Source organism: Aristolochia californica, unplaced genomic scaffold (assembly GCF_029961685.1).
Source record: "Aristolochia californica isolate CCGP_79_NKW_82.1479 unplaced genomic scaffold, dmAriCali1.0.hap1 SCAF_10, whole genome shotgun sequence".
NCBI classification, from domain to species: Eukaryota; Viridiplantae; Streptophyta; class Magnoliopsida; order Piperales; family Aristolochiaceae; genus Aristolochia; species Aristolochia californica.
The window spans coordinates 28260800-28272094 of NW_027181771.1; the positions used below are offsets into that span (position 1 = coordinate 28260800).

An 11295-nucleotide genomic window follows, 5' to 3' on the forward strand; every position below is an offset into this window, starting at 1 on the left:
GGCTAATCTAGTTGCACTCTACAATGGTTAGGCTTCGAGTTCATATTTTTCTCAGTGGGCTTGACACTGATTTTGATCAAGTTCATGGAGAAATCTTGCGAAAAGACCCCAAACTTGATTTGGAGAGTACATACGCATATGTCAGACGAGAATATCAACAGAGACAGATAATGGGGAGCTATCGTCCAGTCTCAGAGAACTCGGCGATGTTGGGCAACCAAAATTGACAAGGATCATCAAGCTGTCGGAACACTCAATCGTCTGGAAAAGGTAACAACCGGGTATGTACTTACTGTGGAGAAAAAGGACATTCGCAACAACGACGTTATGAGATTATTGGCTATTCAGAGTGGTGGGATTTCTCTAAAAAACCCCGTAAAAAGATTACTGGGAAAACTATGGTGACATCCACGGATGATAATCCGCAACTACCTATGGCAAATGTTGCCCATTCAGGTATTCTCGATAAAGCATCAATATTCTCTTTAAATTCTAAGAATAGACCTTGGATTATTCATACAGGTGCATCCGATCACATGACAAAGGATCCCAGTCAGTTACATTCTATACTACCTTCTCCATAATTTGTTATTTCAACAACCAATGATAGTACCTCTCTGTGATGGACCCAATAGTGAGTCGAGTCAGGTTGAGACCGTGGCTGAGTTAATTACTCTAATCGAGTTAGCTATGTAGCCATTTAGTTTATTTTCATATTAAATGATATAGAGGGGCAAAATTATAATTCTCTCTAGAAACTTGGATCATGAGTCATATTTAAGGGACGTCATGGAATGAAATGGGGAAGCTGAAATGTTACTAAGGATCAAGTTCTCCTTCGACGAACCTAGGTTGTGGACTCCCTCATAGCTGTAGGTTACAGTCTCCCTTAGAGCTGGGTTATCCATCGTCATTCTCCCCTACGATTCTTCTCTTTTTCATTTTCTTCTTCTTCGTTATCTTCTCTAATCCTCTTGTGAATCGTTATATTGATCTAAGACCTTATCAATTTGGTATCAGAGTGAGAAGAGAGTGAGTGAGCGGTTCTTCAATCCTAGACGAAATGCATGCCATAATCCAAGATCATTCTGATCGATGGGCAATAGGGCGGACAGAAAGAATTTCCGAACTACGTGATTATTTTGAAGCAGGGCGCGCCGAGTTAATTTCTGTACTGCGTGATGGTATCTGACACATTATAATTAAAATGTCCGAGAAAAGGGTCGCCGTTACAGAAGAAGACGTTCGACCTCGAAGCTCTTTGGAAAAGCCTGATTCCGAAGTCGTTCAGCCTCGACCCTCTTCGAAAAAGGCCGATGTGGGTTCACAGGTCTTCGTTCGACCTAATTCCTCCGAACGTGGAACTGCCGATCCGAAACCCATCGTCGTGAAAACCGAACTCAGAGAGAATGGCAATCCCTGAACCGAGAAGCTCCACGACAAATCTCGGCCAGAGGCCTCTGCTATTCGCCGTCGGGACAAGCTTCCTACGGTAGTTCTTTTAGGCGACAAAGGTGGTGGAAACAGACAAAGCCACAGCAATCGGCTGTCATCCAGCTTGTACCAGGGCCCCTCACCTCACCGACATCAATGCCAGGTGAGTTTTCGAATTCCTCAGCACTGTGTGTAAAAATTGGGGAAAGGCAACCCCTGTTTTGGGATACCGGTCAACAGCAGCGAAATTTCGATGTTGGTTATGGGGAAAAAAAAATTTCGGCGGTTTCAGTGGTGACCATTCTGCTGGTGTGCGCCTTCTGAAAAATTTCTGGCAAAATTTTTTTCTTTCCGGCAGCTGCTGTTGTGCGCTTTCTGCTGGTAATTGGGGGTAGTTCTTTACCTCTTTTACATAGGGAGACGACCGTCACCATTTCTCTTCACGCATTCGCTGCTCTTAGTCAGTGGAAGCATGACCGTTCACCGCCTGAGGAAATTCCCGCTGCGGCCCGTGGAAATTTAGAGGCAATCCTTCTCAGCAGGTGATACTCGATGCTGATTATCCCTTCACTCGACCTTATTCTGCAGCAATAGCAGCTGTGTTCTCAGGAAATGGTCTTGTAATACAGGGTTCTGAACATGCAAGTTGGTCTGGTTGTTTCTATTTTCCAATCATTCAAGCAGCTTTGGCTGTTGTTGGAGCCCTTGATAATTTGGTTCATGTAATAACAGGATTTGCAGAAACAGGAGAAGCTTTAGTAGCTTCAGTTGATAAAATCGTTTTTGTTGGATCACCAGGCGTGGGCAAAATGATAATGAGGAATGCTGCAGCAACATCAATACCTATTACTCTTGATCTTGGTGGAAAAGATGCATTCATTGTGTGTGAAGATGTTGATGTGTCTCATGTTGCCCACGTTGTAGTTAGAGCTGCTCTACAATCCAGTGGACAAAACTGAGCTGGTGCTGAAATTTATGTTCATCGAGACATTTATGCTGCTTTTGTGGCTCAAGTAGTCAAAATTGTGAAATCTGTTTGTGTTGGTCCACCACTAGCAGGAAAATATGATATGGGCGCAATATGTTTGCAAGAGCATGCTGACACACTTCAAAATCTTGTGGATGATGCCATAGAGAAAGGAGCAGAAATTGTTGGACGGGGAAGTTTTGGCAAATTGGGTGAAGACGTTGTTGATCAGTTTTTTCCCCCAACTGTTATAGTAATGGAACATCCTCCTGTTAGGCTGGGAGTTGTTTTCTGTGGTAGACAGTCTCTAGGGGGACATAATGTCATATGGGGCCTGTATGATGCCATTAAGCTTCACAATCCCAAGAGTACTTTGCTCGGTTTTGTAGGTGGAGCAGAAGGTTTATTTGCACAGAAAACCCTTGAAATCACAGACGAAGTTCTTTCTACCTAAAAAAATCAAGGTGGTTATGATTTGCTTGGATGGACAAAAGATCAAATAAGAACAACTGAGCAGGTCAATGCTGCGTTAGTTTCTTGTCAAGCTCTGAAGTTGGATGGTCTTGTCATCCTTGGAGGTGTAACATCCAATACAGATGCTGCACAACTTGCAGAGACTTTTGCATAATCCAAGTGTCCAACAAAGGTAGTTGGAGTTTCTGTTACTTTGAACGGTGATCTGAATAACCAGTTTGTTGAGACTAATGTTGGTTTTGACACCATCTGCAAGGTCAATTCCCAGCTTATTAGCAATGTCTGCACAGATGCTCTACCAGTAGAAAAGTATTACTATTTTATTCGACTCATGGGCCGGCAAGCATCACGTGTTGCTTTGGAATGCACGCTTCCGTCTCATCCAAATGTGGTTATCCTTGGTGAGGAGGTTGCAGCTTCTAAGCTTACTCTTTTTTATCTAACAAAGCAAATCTGCGATGCAGTTCAAGCAAGAGCTGAACAAGATCAATATCATGGAGTCGTTCTTCTACTAGAAGGACTCATTGAGAGTATTCCTGAAGTATATGCTCTCTTGCAGGAAATTCATGGCCTGCATAGAGAAGGAATTTCTGCTGATAACATTTCTGCGCGTTTGTCACCTTGGGCTTCTGCACTGATAGAATTTTTGCCTTCTTTCATCAAGCGACATCTGCTTCTTCACCCTGAATCAGATGACTCAGCACAGTTGTCTCCAATTGAGACAGAAAAGCTTCTCGCTTAGTTAGTGGAGACTGACATGAATAAGCGACTGAAAGAGGGCACCTATAAGGGACAAAAATTCAATGCAATCTGTCACTTCTTTTGGCTATCAGGCTCGTGGCTCATTGCCCTCAAAATTTGATTGTGACTATGCTTATGTTCTTGGGCACATTTCTTATCACATTTTAGCTGCTTGTTTGAATGGATATATTGCTACTGTTACCAACCTGAAGAATCCAGTAAACAAGTGGAGTTGTGGGGCAGCTCCAATTACGGCTATGATGACTGTAAAACGATGGTCACATGGTCCTAAGGCTACTTCAATTGGAAAACCTGCTGTTCATCCTGCTGTGGTGTATTTGAAAGGCAAAGCATACGAATTGCTGAGACACACTGCCACAAATTTGTTGATGGATGATGTGTACAGAAACCCGGGTCCTCTTCAGTTTGAAGGCCCAGGTGCTGATATTAAGGCCGTGACACTGTCGGTTGAGGATCCAAACTACATGGGTCGGATCAAGAAGCTTCAAGAGTATCTTGACAAGGTGGAACCAGCAGGACCGCTTCGGACCCCCCAAAATTAACGACGGACACGGTTCAAGTGGGTGCTACTTGGGTTGATGTAGATCAGTTCGGCAAACCTACCCTACCTTCGAGCTCGCGGACAAGCTCGTTCTCCCGGAGGCGTGTGATGTGATGGACCCAATAGTGAGCCGAGTCAGGCTGAGACTATAGCTGAGTTAATTACTCTAACCGGGTTAGCTATGTAGCCATTTAGTTTATTTTCATGTTAAATGAAATAGAGGGGCAAAATTGTAATTCTCTCTTGAAACTTGGATCATGAGTCCTATTTAAGGGACGTCATGGAATGAAATGGGGAAGCAGAAAAGTTACTAAGGATCAAGTTCTCCTCCGACGAACCTAGGTTGTGGACTCCCTCAGAGCCGCAAGTTACGGTCCCCCTTAGAGCCGGGTTATCAATTGTCGTTCTCCCCTACGATTCTTCGCTTCTTCGTTCTCTTCTCCAATCTTCCTGTGAATCGCCGTGTTGATCTGGGACCTTATCACTCTCCTATTACTGGGGAAGGATCTATTACATTATCCAAAAATCTTACATTAGAAACTATCCTTGTGGTTTTATCTCTTGAATATAATCTTTTGTCTGTTAGCCAAATTACCTCTACTTTTGCTTGTACTGTAACTTTTTGGCTCTTATTTTGTGTCTTTCAGGACATTATAACCCGGAAGATTCTTGGTTATGGTATTAGACGAGGCAAACTCTACTATTTGGAGTTGACAGAGAATGGAGGATCAAAAATTAGTCGGACAAATCAAGCTAGAAGTGAAGATAATGCTCAGACAACTGTATGGTTATGGCACCGACGATTAGGTCATATTTTCTTTGGTTATCTTAAGAAATTGCGAGCACAACTTTTTTCAGGTTTGAATGATGTGCATTTTCATTGTGACACATGTGAACTGGCTAAGAGCCATCGTATTGCTTATTTATCGAGTTTAAATAAAAGTTTCGAACCTTTTGAGGTGATTTATTCCGATGTTTGGGGTCCAGCCAAGGTTCCCTCTATTTCTAGAGCTCGTTACTTTGTGACATTTATTGATGAATGTACATTTACTTATAAACAAGAGGGATGTGTGTCTAACATTTCATAAATTCCACACAATAATACATACTCAATACCAAAAGCAAATTCGTGTTTTGCAATCTGACATGGTACTGAGTTTGTCAATGTTTTTCTTGAAATTTTTCTGACTAATCACGGAATTCGTCATCAGACCTCTTGCACCTATACTCCCCGACGAAATGGATTGGCAGAAAGAAAGAATAGACAACTTTTGATAGTAGTGCATGTCTCTCTCTTTGGCATGAACATGCCTCGGTTTTATTGGGGCGAACTTGTCAAATCTGCTGTCAACCACATCAATCGAATACCTTCAAACCCTACGCTAGACGATTTAAACAAGTAAAAAAAAAACTCTTTGTCCCTTCGTCATGGCTTTTGAAGAAATTGAAAAGACATTTTAGTAGAAATACGTTTCTATAGACTATTAAATGTTTTTTCAATAAATATTGAAAAGACATTTTTAGTAGAAATATAGGGACTATTAGTGCTTCATATTTTTGGAAATATTTTTCTAATTAAAATTTTTTATTAAAAAATCATACAATTTTCCAAGTATGATTTTCTTGCCAAGAAGGGCTAGAAAATCGTATAGAAAAATTTTCAATAAGTATTTGACAGTTGATTCTATAATACTTTTAGCATGAGACAATTTTCATAGCAATTTTGTGTTTGACATTTTATTTGATTAAAAATTTATCGATAAGTATAGTAATATATTAGATTGATTATTAATTTTAATTTATTTCCCTAGAAGTGGCAATAAGAAGTCCATTTAACTTTCCTAAGAAAATTTTAAAATATTTCTTGTAATTTTCTAGTAAGTCTCTAATAGTAATAGGATTTTGTTTAAAGGTTTTTTTGGAAATGTGTATCCTAAGAAAAATATTTCTAGTTTTTCCTATAATATAAATTTTCAACCAGGGTACTAAGGAGGCCATAGTAGATTTAGGGCCAGATTCAAAAATTACAAAATAAGCTAGACAATATTTGGGATAAAAAAATTTAATATTGGTGGGTTCTAATCTATTATCGAGATTCAATCCCGAACCTCCCCTATTATTATTTTTTTTAAAAAATGTATGCATAATTTTATAGATAATTTATTTGACATATATTTTATGTAGAGTATTAATTGTAGGTTAACCTCAAACTCGGCTAGAGTTCGAGCTCGAACTCGAACTCGGTTAAAATTATTAGGCTCGAGCATGATTACAATTTTAGGCTCGAGGCTAAGTCAGCTTGAACATAGGAAGGTTCAGACTCAGCTAGATTCTATGCTACCCTTATACTCAATTTTAAGTAGAGGTCATGCCCAATTTTATGTAGAGGTCATACCCAGTATTATGTAAAATATTGCCCAATTTTATTTAAAATATATGTATAATTTTATACACAATTTATTTGACATGTATTTTTTGAAAAGTTTTAAATGTATGTTGGAGCTCAAACTCGAGACATAATTTTTGAAAAAGTTTTAAATGAATGTTGGAGCTAGAGCTCGAGCTCGGCTCGAACTCGATTAAAATTATTGGGCTCGAGCTCGATAACAATTTTATGCTCGAGACTGGGCTCGGCTCGAGCTTAAGTTCGAAATATTTAAATCAAGCTCGGCTCGAACATAGGCAGGTTCAGGTTCGGGTCGGCACGATGCCACCCCTACCCACGGCTGACTTTCACATATACTGTGGGTCACATCACTTTTTTTCACCATGACAATACTTTTGTCACGTTGAAAATTCTTAAATAAATATTGAAATCAGGCTGTAGATGGATCGTGTTAATTTGCAAACGTAATTACCACTGATCCATTAAACTCTAATCTAAACTGTAAATTAAAATAGATTTAATCCTAATTAGGTTCAAACAATATTTGATGTGATGTGATTCATAAATATTTTATTTTAATAAATTTATCCTATTTTATTAATATTTGAAATATAAGTACATCAATAATAAATATTACATATCAAATATCTATATTTGAACTTAGGCATTTCCCTCATTAGACTTGAGTCATCATATAATTCTTGACTATGACTGAACCACTACTCTAAGTCTAAAACCTCTCCTATTCCTTATCTCCAAGTCCTTATTGATTAGCTACTTCCAAACTCAAATCATTGAATTTGAACTCTAATTTTGTTTCCATCTGTTATTGGATCTCCTTTTCCCCATCGGACTTTCTTCCCATTGTTGTTGGTAAAAAATCTATTCCTCTAGTGGACCTCCTCATGTTGGTTGTTCCTAAAACTCTTTTTCTCATTGGGACCTCCTATTTTTCACTGTTGTCGAATTTATCTATCTTAGGTGGCCTACTCTCCTTTGTTATTTCCAAGATCTTTCTTTTTCCATTGGACCTTCCTCCCTTTCACTTCTGTTATCCCTCTTTCTCCATTGGACCACCTCCAATTAGCTACTACCAAATCTTTCTCATTTAAATGATTTATCTTCACTCAAGTATTCTTGGGTGCTTTTTAGTCCTAGTTCATATGCTTTCCTATACTTATTTTTGCCTTTGGTGACTGTTGTAATTGAATTAGTTTTTCTAAATTAAATAACATCAAAGACACTTATCTTTAGGATATCGTTCCCTTTTAAATATCAATTATGCATAGTTGCATTTTGTCAACATCATTGACTTTCATACCCTGTTAGCTCAGAAACAAGAGAAGTTTGAACACCTATATGCAAAGTAATATAGGGAGTGAAAAACAAATTAAAAATAAGGTGAACAAAGAGAACTTTTGTTGATAAATTGCCAACACCATAGACTTTCATGCCGTGTTTGGGCGAATGTTCAGTGCAATCTATTAAAGTAATTTTTTTATTCTCATAGTGTCTACAATGCTATTTGAAAAGTGATTCCAAAGATTAACTTAATTATATAAATATTAACTTAATCATGCAAAGATTAACTTAATCATGTAAATATAACTTGTTGATATGATTGTTGGAACCAATTGTTTATATATTATATATTTATTATACTTCTTAATAAAGCCATGCGGTTTGGTCATTTTTTAAACATATAATTGTTATTAATCTTGTCGTCTAAGGTTGACTCAATGTATTGAAGTGAGCAATACTTACTAATTTAGCTAATCAATAACAACAAATATCATTAATTTACCATGAGATTTTCAATAAGGTCAAATTATATGTATTTTTACATTGATTTTGCGCAAAGTAAATGTTATAACAGCTATGCCAAAGATAGAGTCACAAACTACTTAGGGGTTGGGTTTTATCGTAATAAGTCCAAATCTAAAATATTCAACATATAAAAACAGAAAAGAAAACTAGATTACAACACTAGAGGCATTAAACAATCATCGGCCACCCGATAGCAGTGATTCCGTTGCTGAAGATGTGTGACCAAACACATTATCTGCGTAAACTTCACTTCTCTCTAAGCCGCTCGAATCCACTAACTCGGTTATAGGGGCTCGCCCTTCCAAAATCTGAACTATTTGTCTCATCCGAGGGCGATACCCTGCCACCGCGTACGAGCAAACCAGGCCAAGTTTGAGCACCAGCTCCATTTCATTCATGACATATTCTCCCCCCAATTTGGGATCACTTGCTTCTAGAATTGCTCCTCTCGTCCAGCAGTTGAAAACCCAGTCCCTCAAAACCAACTCCTCCCCTGAACATGACATGCCTGGGTACTGGACGGGCCTCCTTCCAGTGGCGACTTCAAGCATGAAAACGCCAAAAGCGAAGACATCTGTGCTCGTGGTAGCTTTGCTTGTTCGGGTGAGCTCCGGCGCCAGGTACCCGATGGTTCCCACGACGTGGGTAGTTTCCGGAGCCGCTCCATGGTCGTATAATTTTGCCAAACCAAAATCACCTAACTTCCCATTTAGATCACCGTCAAGAAGAACGTTGCTGGCTTTCACGTCTCTGTGAAGGACGATCTGCTCCCATTCTTCATGCAGGTAGAGGAGTCCTGCAGCTACACCTTTGACGATTCGCATTCTCTGGTTCCAATTCAATATAAATTTGTGATCGAACAGGAATTTGTCTAAACTGCCATTGGGCATATATTCGTAGACCAGGAGGAGCTCTCCTTTACGCCGGCAATACCCAAGGAGTCCTACCAAGTTGCGGTGACGCATCCGGCCCAGGCTCACGATCTCGGAAATGAATTCTTTCATACCCTGTTTTGAATCATGAGAAACTTTCTTCACGGCGACTTCAATCTTGGACGAGGGCAGTATGCCTCTATAAACCCGACCAAAGCCTCCTATTCCTAAGAGCTCCTTGTCTCTGAATCCCTTGGTAGCCCTGAACAAGTCCTTGTACCTCAACCTGTGGGGTCCGTACTCCCGTTCCCAGTCTTCCAGTACTTCGCTGTATTTGATCTTACTTCCTACAAAAATCACAGCAGCAGAGATGGCAGCTAACGTGAGAAATCCTGTAATTAAGGGTAACCCAATTGTCAAAATCCTTGGTTTCGGTTTGGGAGTCACTCGAGGTAGTGCGGGCAGGGAAGAGATATCAAGTGCTCGAGCTTGGCCGTTCATGTTAAAGCTCCATCCTAGTATGTAGTGAGAACCTCGAAGCTGACCAGTAGATGAGGAGAAGCCGACATACATGGAGTCTAAGAGAACAGACGCAAGATCGACAGCAGCAGAGAGGAGCGGGCGCTGGGGTCTGGGTACTTTAATGGGAGCTACTGTCACAGTGAGCTGCTTAAATACTCCATTGTACTCTATCCAAGTCTGTATAGGGTGTCCACTACTAAGGCTAAAGTTGTTCCAGCGACCGTCAGTAAAATATGCAGCCGGAGCTGACTTGATAGAAACCAGCCCGTTGATGTCGATTCCTACGTGGTTATTATCGATATCTTCGAACTCCGTGGACTGAGCGGTATCATGCTCGACCGCAAAGATATGATTAGTGGAATTTCCATTGTTATTCGGATAGAAAAGGCCAAGAAACTGAGCAGGGAGGCCTCCAGGAAGCTCAGACGATGGCGAGATGACAAAGGCAAGTCCATTGCCGTTGAAATTGGAAACTTCAGGGACGATTGCAGAAACGAAGGTGGTGGAGAAAGACAGAGTGGTGTTACTGTTGGAGGAGTTCTTGAAATGTAATGGAGCCGTGTAGAAGGCGCGGCCCCTCTGCGTAGGAGTATTGCTAGTTAGGCGAAGGAGGCCGTCGTGGGTGACGGTGGCGATGTCTCCAAGAATCAAGTTGGCGTAACTGAATCCATTGTAGGCGAAGTCTGTTCGTTGCGGTTTTACAAATCGGAGGAGGTTAATCACTAGGAGGATCTCCAGGAACATTGCAGAGAGAATGAGTACTTGAGCCTGAGAGTTGAAACACCAAGATGCCGTTTTGTAAGAACATGAAAGAAATATCTAGGGGGTCCCGCTTTGCCTCTCCGTCTCCTCCAAGGTACCCGAGAGGTATCTTGTCTATTAGGGTAAGAAAGTTTCTCATTTGAATTGACAGTAAGAAAGTGATAGAAAGTCACGCTCGTCATCCTTTTTGAATTTTCAGTAGCTGAATCTGGACCTCCATTATTTTACGTCTTTGGTGCACCTAGATCTAATATGAAAAAATTAAGTACGCTGGTGTTTTTGCCAGCGATTTTTTCCAGTAACTTTTAAATATAACATTAATTGTCAATTAGGATAAGTTGATTAATGCCGTCACTACAATAAAACCTTCTGCTAGCGAATTTTTTGCTGGTGGAAGTCCAAAATTCGCTATTAGAAGTTCTCCCAACAAAAAAACGTTGCTGAAATGTTGGTATTTCACGCTTCTGTTGGTACAATGTTCACCGATAAATTTTTAAATTCACTGCTATAGAATTTAAATCGCTAGCAACGAATTTACAAATTGGTTGCTATAAAATTTAGTCTCTAGCAAAGAATTTAGCAATTCAGTGCTAGAGAATTTGAACTCTAGAGGTGGGGGGATCCTTTGGTTCAACTTCAAGTTCAAATTTAAATTGAAGTAAATGATCTAATTTAACTTAAAGTCAAAGTTGGGTGTTAGTGTGGACAAGTTTAAGTGCACTGCAAAATAGTTTTCAGTGTTAGTGCC

At 40.0% G+C, this 11295-nt stretch overlaps 1 protein-coding gene and 1 pseudogene across 1 annotated transcript; one reads left to right on the top strand and one right to left on the bottom strand.

Moving 5' to 3' along the window:
* The first annotated feature begins 1052 nt into the window (after window positions 1–1052).
* LOC137941876 (pyrophosphate--fructose 6-phosphate 1-phosphotransferase subunit alpha-like) lies at window positions 1053–4468 on the top strand (annotated as a pseudogene).
* Window positions 4469–8567: 4099 nt separating this feature from the next.
* Window positions 8568–10529, bottom strand: LOC137943039 (L-type lectin-domain containing receptor kinase SIT2-like). Its single transcript, XM_068788735.1, has one exon. The coding sequence runs from the start codon at window positions 10527–10529 to the stop codon at window positions 8568–8570; it is 1962 nt and encodes a 653-aa protein (XP_068644836.1).
* Window positions 10530–11295: the final 766 nt, after the last annotated feature.